At 49.1% G+C, this 14,884-nt stretch overlaps 1 protein-coding gene across 2 annotated transcripts in view; it reads right to left on the minus strand.

Annotated features, from left to right (window-relative positions):
• Window positions 1-14,282, minus strand: part of NWD1 (NACHT and WD repeat domain containing 1) — a gene marked incomplete at its 5' end in the record, with an annotated part of 48,489 nt that extends 34,207 nt beyond the window's left edge. For both annotated transcript variants that reach the window (XM_080928533.1, XM_080928532.1), the window contains 4 exons: window positions 1,221-2,490; window positions 7,218-7,515; window positions 11,205-11,321; window positions 14,199-14,282. In XM_080928533.1, the coding sequence (XP_080784659.1) occupies window positions 1,221-2,490; window positions 7,218-7,515; window positions 11,205-11,321; window positions 14,199-14,282 (1,769 nt within the window). The remainder of the gene's footprint in view (window positions 1-1,220; window positions 2,491-7,217; window positions 7,516-11,204; window positions 11,322-14,198) is intronic.
• Window positions 14,283-14,884: the final 602 nt, after the last annotated feature.

Raw genomic sequence — 14,884 nt, forward strand, 5'->3', positions numbered from 1 at the left:
AGGGGTTAACAAAAATCACAATCGATCATCTCAGTACAGCAGCAAAGGCCAAGATGAAGACCGACAGCCTTTGTAATAAAAAGCCCTGACCGTAGGGAGGGAGAGGCTGTTAGGCAGGCAATCCCAGGCCACAGGCCACCCTGTCAGGGAAGTCACAGGTGGAGTTGCTGCAGTCAGCTGGTCAGAGCACAGCCACAGTCACTAGCAGAGAAGACCAAATGCATCTGCCTGGACCACCTGCTCACCATCTACGCTCCATTGGCTCCTCCCTTCCACACAACTCATGCATGCTGCTACCATGTTCTGGCTGGGTCCTCCTATTTCAAGGAACAATAAAAGCATCGCCCCCACAGACAGACATACAGATACACTCTTATCACACATACATACGAACAGATACATATATATACACACACACATGCATGCACCCACACGGAGACACACACAGATGTGCTTCACAAATACACATATCACATGCATGAACACACACACACACACATTGACATGCCCAAAGGCCTACTGGAGCCAGACAAAACTTCCTAAGATGTGTCAAGGCATTTAAAGTGACCACCACAGCCCTGGGATGATGACAGCTACAGTTGACAAAGTGACCACCAACACACTGTGCACATGCCAACTAAAATCTAAAGGTGGACAAGCATGTCACTCTGTCTTCTTTCAGAACTTGAAGTCTTAGCCAGAATAAAAAGCCAACAAGAAGAAATGAGATGCACAGGACTCTAAATCTAAAAACCCTAAGACCCCAGGAAACTCTCGGAGCTGATGAACTCTTAACAAAGCAGTATGATACAGAACCTACATGCAGGTCTGGGGCCCAGGACCCATCATGCAGCACATGCCAAACCTCCCCAAAACCCAGGTTCTGAATGTGGCTCAGGGGAAGGAGAACCTGCTCTGGGAGACTTAGGACCTTAGTGCAAATCCTCAAAGGCCCAGTAACCGGCTGGGTGTGGTTATGTGAACGTGGCCCAAGCCTGGAGACAGGAGAGATAGAATCACTGGGATCAGACTAGATCCAGGTTCAACAAGAGAACCTGTCTCAAAGGAATGATGTGAACATTGAGAGAGCTGGACACCCAAAGCCCTCTGCCTGCAGAGTGTGCACATTGCACACACACAACCAACCAACAAAAAAGAAACAGGGAGGGGGAGGGCAGGAGGCAGGAGGAGAGAAAGAGGGAGGAGGAAGGCAATATTACCTGGAAGACACAATATAGCCCAGTACATGAGCTACCAGCAGCTGCCCATGCGTCTCTTCCAGGCGGATACAGAGCTGGTGTGTGGCTTCCTCTGCTGTAGTGGCCAAAGGCACTGGCACTGTAAAGGAGGCCCACTTCCGGGCCTCCTCAAAGGCCAGCCTTAGTCTCCCTGGGTGGCCACAATCTGGGAGACTGGCCCAGAGGACATCTCTCTGACCTGGGCTCAGCATCCTCCTCTCTGCAGCCAGCAGCAGCTGGATAAACTCCTGGCCTTGACTTCCTGACAGGGCTTCCACCTCCCAGTAGGCGCTCGGGTCCTTGAGGGTCTGTTGCAGGCTGTGTAACACCTGCTGGCCTGAGCATGCAGACAGGATGAGGTGCACCCTTGGAGGACACTTGAGGGGCAGCCAAGAGACCCTCAGAGAATGGCGTATGGAATCCAGGTCATCCACCGAGTCCAGGAGCAACACCAGGGACTCGACGTTCCTCTGGGACACGGTGTGAAGGAGAGTGTGGAAGAAGTGACCCACCCTGCTGTGGGCCTCCAGGACCTGGGCTGGGGGCAGTGGCAGCCCATATGCCAAGCACAGCTGAAAGGACAGGCTCCTGAGGAGGCTGCGGGTATCCAGACTCAACTTTGATGTCCCCAGCAGCCTCAGGACAGACACTGTCTTATGGCCAAGCATCTCTGGTACCTGCTGGGCTAGCTTGCACATGAGGGAGGTCTTCCCAATGCCTGGTGGTCCAAAGAGAACCAAAGGACTATGTGTCAGGTTCTCATCCTGTCTGAGCCGCTGCCTGAGCTGGACCAAGAGTTTCTGGTGACCACAGAATACCTTGGTAAACTCTGCGCCCTGCCAGAGGTGGTGGCAGATCTCTTGGTAGACCCAGCCCAGCTCCTGCCTGGCTAACTCCAACTCCCGCAGCTGCTCCAGGACCTGATGGTTGGTCCTGGCCACAAACTGCTCACTCAACTGTTTCAGGTAACGGGCGTGAGCCTTGTTCTTGGGGTTGACCAGGTCACGGCTCCAGGGCAGGTGGTAGGACTTTAGGGCTCCAGGCTGAGCATCCAGTATGCGTCTTTTAAGACTACTAAGAAGACTCTGGGCATTAATATCCAGGCAGCCATCTGCCAGCCGATCCACCATCTTCAGACAGCAATCATCCAAGATGTGTTTACTGAGGTCCTGCACATCTCTTAGGAAGACGGTAGCTCCCCGGTCCCCTCGTGCTGAGTTCAGTAGACCTCGATCGATCTCCCACTCAATGACTACAAAACAGGGAGGGCAAAAGGAGGCATCACAGTCACTGAGGCCTGAGAGGAGCTGCTGGGGAACGTTCAGAGGGACACAGGCTGTCAAGTTTAATAAATAAGACAGTCACTGGGTGGGGGGGGTGGCTTGCAAAAGCTCACGTGGGAAGTTAGGATGTGTGAGCACACATATATGTTTAAGGGGAGTGTGTGTGTGTGTGTGTGTGTGTGTGTGTGTGTGTGTATTTGTGTATCTTTGTATATGTGTATGTATGAGTGTGTATGTTGTGGGGGGGTATTGTGTGTGTATATATGTGTGTGTATGTGTGTGTGGGATATATGTGTGTATGTGTGTGTATATATGTGTGTATGTGTATATGTGTGTATGAATATGTATGTATGTGTAGGGGGTATATGTGTATGTACTGGCTGGTTTTGTGTCAACTTGACACAAGCTGGAGTTCTCACAGAGAAAGGAGCCTCAGTTGAGGAAATGCCTCCATGAGATCCAGCTGTAAGGCATTTTCTCAACTAGTGATCAAGGGGGGAGGGCCCAGCCCATTGTGGGTGCTGCCATCCCTGGGCTGGTAGATCTGGGTTCTATAAGAAAGCAGGCTGAGCAAGCCAAGGGAAGCAAGACAGTAAGTGACATCCCTCATGGCCTCTGCATCAGCTCCTGCTTCCTGACCTGCTTGAGTTCCAGTCCTGACTTCCTCTAGTGATGAACAGCGATATAGAAATGTAAACTGAATAAACCCTTTCCTCCCCCACTTGCTTCTTTTTTTTTAAAGATATATTTATTCTATTTATGAGTACACTGTAGCTGTCTTTAGACACACCCGAAGAGAACATAAGATGTGTGGGTGTGTATATGTGTATGAGTATGTATGTGTGGGGGATATGTGTGTGTATGTGTGTGTGTATGTGTATATGGGTGAGTATGTGTGTAGGTGTATGTGGGGAGTATTGTGTGTATGTGTGTGTATGTGTGTGTGTATGTGTGTATGTATGTGTGTGGTTGTATATATGTGGGTAAGTATGTGTGTGGGTGTATGTGGGTGTATGTGGGTGGGTGGGTGTGTGAGTGTATGTGGGGGGTATGTGTGTGTGTATGTGTGTGGTTGTATGTATGTGGGGTGTATGTAGGGGGTATGTGTGTGTATGTGTGGGGGTATATTGTGGGGGTATGTGGGGGGTATGTGTGTGGGGTTATGTGTATGTATGTGTGTGTATGTGTAGGGGTATGTGGGGGGTGTATTATGTGTGGGTGTATGTGGGGGTATGTGTGTATATGTATGTTTGTGGATAGGTGGGTGGGTGGATGGCAGGGGTGGGGTAGGGTTGGGTGAGTATTTACATATCACATCTGTGAAGATCAGAGGCCAACCCCTCTGGTGTCATGGCAGGAGAGCTCAATGGTCAGCCAGCCTACTGTGAGCTTTGGATTCAAGAAGATACTTTGTCTCAAGGGAATCAGGTAGATAGTGACAAAGGACATTATTGATGTCCTGCTCTGGAGCACCCACACAATCACATGCACACCACACACAGAGAAGAAAAGTTCACAGCTGGGACAGCAGGGTGGGCTTGGGATGAGGCAGCCTGAGCTACTAAACAATAACTTCTTTTTACACTTATTTCTTTAGTAAATTAATGGGGGGGCAGCGTTTGTAGGTGTGTGTGCCACTGAGCATGTGTGGAGATTAGAGGACAACTTGTAGGACTCAGGGCTCTCCTTCCATTGTGTGGGCCATGGGGATTGAACTCAGATCATCATCCTTGGTGGCAAATGCCTTCAGTTCCTGAGCCATCTGGCTGGCTGAGCACACAAAATTCTAAGCCAGCCTGGACCACACAGGGAGACCTTGCCTCAAAAGAAAAAATAAAATAAAATCACCCCCACTGTGTGATCCCATCTATAAGAAATGTCCAACGGCAACAAGCTAGAGCAGGGGAACAGGAGGGGCTCTTCATGGGGACAGCCTCTTATTAAGATGATAGAATGTTCTGGAATTAGACCAAGGTGGCAGTACACAGTATGGTGAGTACTAAATGTCCCTCAAGTGTTTGCTTTTACAGATGGGGATTTCAGCACTGTGAGCTTCTTCACAGTCAATCAGCAAACACTCCACTCCTGCATGTGTTGACATCTGCAGTACACGTGAGGACTTGGCACTGAAACCATGCTCCCAGACACAAAGCAAGGGGCCATGGTGGCTGTGAAGGCAGAGGAAGGAGAAAGGATTCTTACAGCACTTGGAGTCTTTAACTAACTACCAGGGTGGAAGAGACTCCTACAGTCTGGGAAGAAGCCTGATGGGACAAAGAAGAGGAGTCTGTACATTCCAACAGCCGACCACACCCAAACAAGTGCCTGAGTTGTCAGGAATTGTTTTTACAAGCACAAGCTGTAACCTGGTGCCATCACCACAGCTGGCTGACCCCTGTTGAGGTTGTGCCATAACTGCCCCAGGACTCCTTTATCTTTTAAAAAATTCTCTCTACATAGCCTTGCCTGTTCTTGCTACACAGATGAGGCTAGCCTCCAATGTAGAGTCTCTGCCCTGCCTCCTCTAGGATTAAAGAACACCACACCTAGCTTGTCTTTATTTTTTAACTATGTGCATATGTATGAGGAGGGCATCTGGGGAGCAGAACTGAACTCAGGTCCTCTGGAAGACCAGCCAGTGCTCTCCTGTCACCCAGCAGTGCCTCCAGACTGATTTTTTGCAGCCTGAGCTCCCACGAACTTATCTCAGGAGGTTCTTGTTTTGAAGCAGCAGCCAGAACTGAGAAGTTATTCTCAAAGCCTCTCTGGGGCTCAGTGGAGGATCCCAGCTCTCCACAGCCAAAGACTCAACTGAAGTCCTTTTCAAGACAGGCTTGGTGACACAGGCCTGTTACCTCAGCTACTTAGGAGACTGAGGCAGGAGGATCACAGGTCCAAGGCCAGCCTCCGTGACTACTAAAAAACAAACAAACAACAACAACAAACACATGGGACAGAAGAACCTGACGCTGTCTAGAATCTGGTTAATTGGAGAGCACCGTTGTTAAAGGAAGCTCTGAGTCCTGGGCTGTGACTGGGTGGCACGGCGCTGCTTACTTGCAGCACTGGACTCTTGCCCTGCCTGTCAGCCTGCCATTGCCCATGGCCTTCTGAGCCCAGTGCAGAATGGCAGACTCCCCTTGTCATCCGGGGCTTTACTGGGACATCCCAGATCCCATGCTCTATCCCTGAGGAAAGTCATGTAGCCTTGGTTAGATTACAGGTTCACTTTCCTTTATCCTGATAAGAACCTCTTCAGCTAGCACCTGAGATTCCTGGAATGCCTCCCCATGTTAATGAGGTATCTTAATACCTTAGACTTCAGACCTTTGCCCGCCATGAATATTCCTACCCCTATCCCCAAAGCTATAGAACCCGTGGTTTACTCTAAGTAATGTTTCTGTGTCTCCCGGAAGCTGGTTCTGGTCATTATTATTGTTTGTACTCATGGGACATCCAAAACCCTATTCACTAGCTCTGCTCCCTTCATCTTCGTGGGCCGATGACTTAAGAGAGGAAGGAAACCCACAGGACTCCACCCCAATTCCACACAAACCCGAAGCGGTGGTGCTGACCAGGCATCTCAGGATTCAGGAAGTAGAAGCAGGGGCATCAGGAGTTCAAGGTCATCCTTCACTACATAACAGGTTTGAGGTTAGCCTGAGCTACAGGAGATTTTATCCTAAATAAATAAATAAATGCTCCAAGAAGCTCAGTGGACTAGCCATATCTCTCCGGGTATTCCAGTTGGTATCCTCAGCACCCGCATAAAGGCTGAGGGGCAGCTGACTGTAACCTAGTGCACTGGAAATGGAGAAAGAGGCTCTGTGGGGCAAGTTGGCCACCTAGACTAGCCTAATCTGTGAGCTCTGGGTTCAGTGAGAGACCCCACCTCAATGTATGATCAGAAGATATCTGACAATCTCAGGCTACACATTTGCCCATACACTCTTATGTATCTGTGTGTGTGTGTGCGCGTGCGCATGCACTTGCGCATGCACACACGCACACACACACACATTGCCTTCCCTTCTAGGGTCAGTGAGCATCAGCATGTGATTGAGCTTGACCACCCAAGTTCGACATCTGAAAATTGTCCTCTGACTTCCACATGTCTCCATGGTTGGCACATCCTCCCCAGCCAATAAATAGGTGTATACAAAAAATGAATAAATATAGCCAGGCATGGTGGCATGTGCCTTTACTCCCAGCACTTGGAAGGCAGAGGTAGGCCGATCTCTGAGTTTGAGGCCAGCCTGCTCTACAGAGTGAGTTCTAGGACAGTTGAAGTTACACAAAGAAACTCTATCTAGAAAAAAAAGATACCCCTAAAACAACAACAACAACAACAACAACAGAAGAGAGAGGGAGGGAGGGAGGGAGGGAGGAAGGGAAGGAGGGAGGAAGAAAAGGAATAAAAGGAAAACAAGAGGAAAAGAATGCACATGCATTCCTGAACAATCTCAGTCCCAGGCAAACTGAGATGGCAGTCACCCCAGGAGACAGGAGGGCAGAGCCAGGGTCAGAAACAGGGTCCTAGAGACTGACATACGGTTGGCCAAGGCTGTGCAGTCTCTTGGGAACCAAGCAGGGTTGACACTGACTGAGGTGATACACTTGCATTTGAGATCATGGGGGACATGCTGACTTGAGTGTCCTGTGTTTCACCGACCCCTGGAGGTTCCCTCGGTCTCACCTGATCGATGGTAGCACATCCATTGCTCCTGGCTGATGAGGCCTAGCCTCCAGGCCTCCTGGGCTCCGCCTCTCAGGACAGAGGTTAAGGTGGTCTCCTCAGGCCCTGTGACCACCACTGAGCCTGGAGGCTGTAACACGTAGGTAGGAGGAATGGTGTTGTCATCTCTCTGGAAATGTCTGGTCACCAGCTCTAGATCTCGAGGCCTGGAGGTCAACTGAGCCCTCAGTGTCTCCCACTCCTTCTCCTCAATCCTCTGGGGAACAGGGCAGGGGCCATACTGGTCACCCAGGAGGGCCTGGCAGGAAGACAGAGACAGGCATGGGTTCAAATCCCACTTTATTCTGGGACTGTGAAGGAAGCACATTGAAATCATGAACACCAGGCTGGTGGTGGGGGTGGGGGCAAAGGAGAGGAGGAGATGGAGGAGGAAGGATACATAGGAGGGGAGGAGAGGGGAGAAAAATACCCAAAAGTGTAATTCAAGCAGGCCAGTGTGTGCATGCCTGTGCATGCACATGTGAAGGGGTTCATGTACATTTGCACACATGTGAAGGAAACAAGTGAGTTTCTGCTGTGTTAAGTCAGAGCTCTCATGTTGTCTAGGCTAGCTCCTGCCTCAGCCTCCTGAGCAGCTGGGCAGAAAGGCCCAGGCCACCAATCCTGAGTTCCTTTTGGCCTTACAGGAACAAGCTGGCCTGTAGAAGGCCCTTCCAGCCTCACATGGGAGGTTTGTGGCTAAAGCCACAGAGCAAGTGCCCACTCACTCGGGCTGGTGTGGTGGGAGGGAGAGGGATGCTGGGAGTCCAGGAATCCTTGATAATAGAGTCTGCAGAGGCCCAGCCTCTAAAGGAGGAGCCTGGGGAGCCTGGGGCCTACTAACGAGTTATTTACCACAGAACCTTCTCTCCAGGGCACCAGTGTATGTCTGATTCTCACGGAAAGTCTCCTAACAATAGTGGCAGTGCCGGGCAGGCTCTGGGGGCAGAGAGGACAATGCCGGAGGGGAGTCAGTAGGGTTCAGCTGTGGAGTCACAGGTCTAGAAAGTTCCCAGGACTGGTGGCATGGACATGAAGGAGGTATAAGGACAGTTCCTCCCAAATGCAGCTGAAGTCACCTTGTGCTTTTCCCAGACTTGCACTGTGGGCTGGGAGTTACTCCCTGAGGTGTCTCCCAGCCCCACTTCTTTCTTTGGGGGTTGTCTATTGTTGTGCTTGGGAATATTTCCCACTTAAAAAAAATTTTGTCAGGGCTGTCAAGATGGCTCAGCGGTTGAGAGCACTGACTGCTCTCCCAGAGGTCCTGAGTTCAGTTCCCAGCAACCACATGGTGGCTTGGAATCATCTGTAATGGGATCTGATGGCTTCTGATGGCTTCTTCTGTCTTTTGCATTCATACATGCAAAATGAGCGTTCATATACATAAATAAATATTTTTTAAAAACCATACCGGTAGACATGTGCAAAGAGGGGGCTAGGGCACAACTGAAAGAGACCTGAAGTGCTGTGGTTAAGAGAAAACACATGGTAGGTATGGTTGTGCGCGCCTTTAGTCCCAGCACCCAGGTGGCAAAGGCAGGGGGATCTCTGAGACTGAGGCCAGCATGGTCTACAGAGTGAATTCTAGGACAGCCATGGCTACACAGAGAAACCCTGTGAACATACTGGTAGAGGAATGAAGCCTCAGCCCTCACCCGGTGCCAGGGTTTGTTTGTTCTTATTTAGAGATGATGTCTCATTACACTGCCCAGGCTGGCCTCCAATTCATGAGCTCTAAATGAAGCATTTCATCAACACCCACCTAAAAGGCTTGGGAGCGTCACTGAGGGGGAGGGAAGAATGCTGTCTTCTGGACATGACATGGCTGTTGAACGAATGAATTCAGAACAGTTATGGTTTCCTATAAAGGGACTGAGGTAGCAGAATAAACCTCATTTTGTTCTTAAGACTCTATTCTAAGTTAACGTGCCTTCAGAGAAGCATGACCCCGTCACTTGAGGTCTGAGAAAAATCACGAAATGTCCCTGGAAGCTGAAAAATAGACACAGCAGCTGCAGCTGACTGATAACAACAGGGTGGGCTAAGTCTTTCCCAGGTCAAGGTGCTCCTTCTTGTTGTGTACTGTCCGCTGTGGTTCAACCAGGTGCTGTAAAGCTTAAAGGCCAACATTCCTCTACCCTCTCGTGCAATGCCAAGGCTTGGAAAACCCCACTTGCAGTTTTTTTCTTTATAAACCCCCTTCACTTAGACCCGGTGTGCAAGCTCCTTCCTGTCTCATCAGGAAGGTTGGTGGTCCAAGCTCGAGCCTGAATAAAGACCCTCAGGTGCTTATATCAGAATTGTGGATCCTGGTGGTCTCTTTGGGGTTTTTACAATCTGGGCACAACACCTACACATGGTCAAGACAGCTGAAATCCAGGATGAGGGGTGTCCTGAGGCCCACCCCAATCTGAAGACCTATTGGCAGTTGAAGGAGGCTAGGGGACAGAAAGTTACTTTAGCTCAAGAGTGGGGCCACTGGTTCTCAGCTCAGCTCTGGGATGATTGCTCACCATGTGCTTTGCACACCCGTGTGCTTTCCTGCAGCATGAACTGGACTCAGTGGGTTAAACACAAAGAAGACATGAAGATATGCCAGGAGGTTGGGGGAGGGGCAGAACAAGCTGGGGATGGCTTTGAGCAAGACAAAGCAGATAATGGTATGAAACTGTCAAAGACATCGTTTTTAAAATGTTCTTTTTAAAAAAAGAGTTATTTTGCAAGCCAGAAGAGGACACCAGATTCATTACAGGTGGTTGTGAGCCGCCATGTGGTTGCTGGGAATTGAACTCAGGACGTCTGGAAGAGCAGCCAGTGCTCTTAACCACTGAGCCATCTTTCTAGCCCTTAGAATGTTCTTTTTAAAAAGGCTTGTGGGTTCAAACTGTCCTCCTGCCTCAGCCTCCCTCATAGTTGAGGTGACAGACGGTCAGAGGAGCCTAATTTCTTCTATTTTGTTCTTTTAGGGGACTTCCTCTCTGAGGCAGGCTATAGAACATTCTATAAACCTTAGTGAGTGCTGGTCCACGCTAACAACACTCATCATGATCAAGGCAGCATGCATAGAGCTGCACAGACTCTGGCTTTTGCTGTGGAGGTTTTAATTCGTGTGTGTCTGAGTAGGTAGGCTCACATGAGTGCAGTACTGGCAGAGGCCACAGGGAGCATTAGAGACCCAGGAACTGGAGTTATGGACACAGACATGTGCCAGCCAGACATTCTGGGAAATGGGCTGGTATCCTCTGCAAGAACAGCACGGGCTCTTAACTGCTGAGTCTGGGGGCATTTTTGTTTGTTTTGTTTCAAAGCAGCATCTCACTGTGTAGCCCTGTCTGGCCTGGTACTAACACTGTAGACCAGGCTGGCCTCAAACTCAGCTCTGCCTCCCAAGGGTTGGGACTAAGGATGAGCGCCATCACTGGCCAGCTTGATGTGTGTGTTTTAATTTTCACCTTTTGAGACAGGGTCTGGAACTTGGTAGCCAGGGAAAACCTTAAACTCCTGATCTTTCTGCTCCTACCTCCTGAGTGCTGGAATCACAGGCTTACTCTGTCACCCAGCTCTGGGATTATTTTGGTCACAGAGGACATACAGGTATGTATGTGAGTGGACCCCTTTTCCAGACCAACAGAAACATGGAGACAAACATGGGGAAAACAAACTCCCAAGAATGTGGGTTTCTACCTTCTCCATTGTTTCCCAGAATCCCCCAAAATTCAGAGGTAAAGTGGACCAGGCGTGAAGAGTGAAGGAGGCTGCAGACCAGCCTGACAGATTCCCTCCCAGCTCAGCATCATGCCTTCCAGCTCACTTACTGCTGCGTTTGATTACTAATGCCTCTGAGGCTAGCAGTACTGTTCCTGCCATAACCAGCTTGGAGGAATGGGATGTTAGCTGCTTCGTTTGTTTCGCTGTCAGGGACAACTCCATCTCTTCTGACACACTCACCACAAAAGCTGGTCCTATGGATGTCCTCTGACAGCGCTCCAATTCATCTAAGCAGAGTTCCGTGGTCAGATAGTCAGTGGCCTGCGTGTTCGGAATACCCCACCTCAGATCAACCACCTGGGAATCAGAAGGATTCTGATGAGCGATTTTTGTTATTCAGTTTCATTTGACTGAAGAATAGCATCTTCAGATCAGTTTTGCAGCATTTCGCCTCTAAGGGGATTCTAGATTAGACAAAATTGAAGCTAAGGATATAGGTAAGCAATAGATCGCTTGCCCCGAATCTCCAGTGAGGTGCTGAGGTTGTGGTCTGTGGCAGGTGGTTTGTATAATGCACACAACCCTTAGATTCCATTATTTGTACCAGAATAAAAGAACAGAAGTAGCTCTCCCCTTTATCTCAGCAATCAGGAGGCAGATGCAGGCTGATCTTTGTGAGTAGAGGCCAGCCTGGTCTACAGAGCAAGTTTCAGGACAGCCAGGGCTACACAGAGAGTCCCTGACTCAAAAAAAAAAAAAAAAAAAAAAAAAAATCAAACAAGAAAAAGGAAAGTGGCTTCCTCTGTGTAATTATGAGGAAAAACAAGAATGGACCCAGACTGGGAGCCTTCTTTGGGTATCTTCCAGGATCCCAGTGGTCTCTGTCACAGTCCTCTCAGGACACAGTAAGGAAAGTCTCTGGGGTCCTGATACTGAGGAAGGAGGAAGGATTGAGTTCAAGGCCTGTCTGAGCTACACAAAGACCCTGTCTCAAGAAAAGAGAGAGAAACAGTTACTTAAAATCAATTTTGGAGGCTTGGGAGGGCTGTCTTAGAGGTTGGGAGCTGTGGCCTTGTTGGAGTAGGGTTGTCACTGTGGGGTGGGTTTTGAGACCCTCACCCTAGCTGCCTGGGAAAGAGTCTCTTCTGGTTGCCTTTGAATCAAGTTATAAAACTCAACTTCTCCAGCACCATGTCTGCTACACGCCTCCATGCCTTCCACCATGATGATAGTGGAATGAACCTCTGAGCCTGTAAACCAGCCTTAATATAATGTTGTTCCTCATAAGAGTTGCCTTGGTTGTTAGAATTCTAAGCTCTGCCCCACAGTTACCTGGCAACAGACAGATATGCCTGACACTATAAAAGGGGCTGCCCTCCCTTGTTCTCTCTCTTGCTCTTGCCTTCCTGCCCCTGCTCTGTTCTCCCATTCCCCTCTTCCCTTCTCTCCATGTGCTCATGGCCGGCCTCTACTCCTCTATTTCTCTCTCTCTCTCTGCCTCAACCACCCTCTTAACTCTCCCATGACCTGAATAAACTCTATTCTGTACTATATCATTGTGTGGCTGGTCCCTCAGGGGGAAGGGATTCCAACATGGACCCCCTCAGAGGCATCCCTCTTGCCCCCAGGCCTCGCCGTACCTCCATGGGCCATATGCCCCCCACTCTCTTCATCCTTCCCCTAACATTGGTGCTGAAACCCAGGAAGTCATCTTTTCACATTAGTGTCCCGTCATCTTTTTCTTACAGACACCCCTTTCCCCCCACACCTCACCACACCTCTATAGAACATATCCCTCCTCTCTTTATCTTTTTATAAACATGTCATTGGTCATGTGTCTCTTCACAGTAATGGAACTCTAAGTAAGGCAGGAGCATCTGCTGCTCTTGTAGAGAGCTGAGTTCAGTCCTCAGAGCTCGCACCAAGCATTTCACAAATCTCACAACATCCTGGAAATCCAAAGTTCTTTTCTGGTCCTCACAGTCATACGCACACAGACACCCACAGACTTGCACTCACATAAATAAAAACTGATAAATCTTTTAAAATGAAAACTGGCTTGGTAGGGCTGAGTCTGTGCCTCGGTTGGTAGAGTGCTTGCACAGCATACACAAAACTGTGAGTTTGATGTCCAGTGTGCAGCATGTGGGGGTGGGGGAAGAGGATTCGACAGGGTCATGCCTTTTATCCCTGCACTTGGAGGTAGAGGCAAGAGGATCCAGAAGTAAAGGCCATCCTTAGCAGCAGAGAGGTCAGTGCCAGCCTGATATCATGAGACTCTGTCTTAACAACAGGTTAACATTTTTAAAGGAAGTTAGATTTTTTTTTTTTTTTTTTTTTTTTTGCTGTGTTCCTTTTAAAAGGGGGCATGTCCAAGCTTGCTGGGAACAAGCTTTGTGAGGGATGGTATTGAGAGCAGCAGGAAGTGACCCATCAAATTCTCCTCAGCAACCACACATGAGGCCCACCTCTGCCCACAGGCTGACAGGGAGACAAAGGGTACTGGGAGCTTGCTCCACCTTCAGCAGTTCTGTAGCCCAGAGGGAAAGAAATGCAAATCAGAACCAACTACAGCTGTCTTCTATGTTCTCTTAGTCAGAGGCCACACCAGATCACCCATTGCTAAGCTTTGGAACCCATATTCATGGTAGAGGTAACATATTCCTTCCCAAAGAGCTTCCCTGTGACTGTATTTTATTATATGAACACAGGATTGAGATAATAGTTACCACGACAAACATGTTTTACAAAATTATACTTAAACATATCCAAAATAAGCTGCCTGGGATCAGACTCCAGAAGTTTGATGCAACCTGGCTAAGTCTCACTGAACTGGGTTTCCTTCTCTCTGATGATCCTTTCTCTGCTGACCATGGCATCCATAGGGACCCTCACAGTGGACGTGCCTTTAATCCCAGCACTTAGGAGGCAGAGGTAGGCGGACCTCTCAGACATGTAGCTCAGTCTGACTAGCACACATGAACCACAGGGATCCATCCACTCAGTGCATAATCTGGGCTTGGCAGCACGCACCTGTCATCCTATCACTAGGGAGGCAAACATAGGTTCATAAATTTGACATCATCCTCAGCTACACAATGAGTTCAAGTCCAGCCTGGGCTAAATGACACCTCATCTCAGAAAACAAATATTTTGGGTTTTGAGACCCAACACTAAAGCACCAAACAGAAGGCAGGGGGTGGTGTAGCTTTCCAGGGGAACACAGATGCTTACCTCGAACGCCAAGCCATGCTTCTGGCAGAAGCTCTGAACCTCAGGGTAGGCAGTGCACTGTAGGGCTTCCCGCTCTGTGTCCATATCTGGAAGGCACAGTCAGGAGGGTGTCAGAGAGAAGATTCCAGAAGTCTACCCAGCCCACTACTGTGCTCAAAAGAGCAGACCCCTGCAAGGTTGGAGTCCTCCTAAATATCATAAAAGGTGGAGGAGAAGAACAAGAACAAAAGAGATGGGCTGGAGCAATGGCTCAGCGGTTAAGAGCACTTACTGCTCTTCCAGAGGCCCTGGGTTCAAATCCCAGCAACCAGTGTACTCACATACATTAAATAAATAAATCTTTTTTAAAAAATAAGAAAGATGGGGCCAGCAAGATGGCTCAACAGTAGAGGAGCTTGCTTCTAAACCTGCCCACCTGCCCACTGCCCACCTGCCCACTGCCCACCTGTCCCACAGGACAGAAGGAACAAACTCTTCTTGAAAGTTGCCTTCTGACCTCCATACACATGCGCTGTCCTGCTGCACACATACCTCTCTCCACATAAAGACCACACACAAAATTAATGAAATCTCAAAATGATATGGAGTCAAACCAAAGAAACCAACTGTTCCACATCAGCAGAGTGGCCTGTGTGAGCTCCACAATATCACAAGCCCAAGCCACCTCAATCCCAGCCCAGGAGAAT

This window comes from Micromys minutus (genome assembly GCF_963924665.1).
Source record: "Micromys minutus genome assembly, chromosome: 14".
NCBI classification, from domain to species: Eukaryota; Metazoa; Chordata; class Mammalia; order Rodentia; family Muridae; genus Micromys; species Micromys minutus.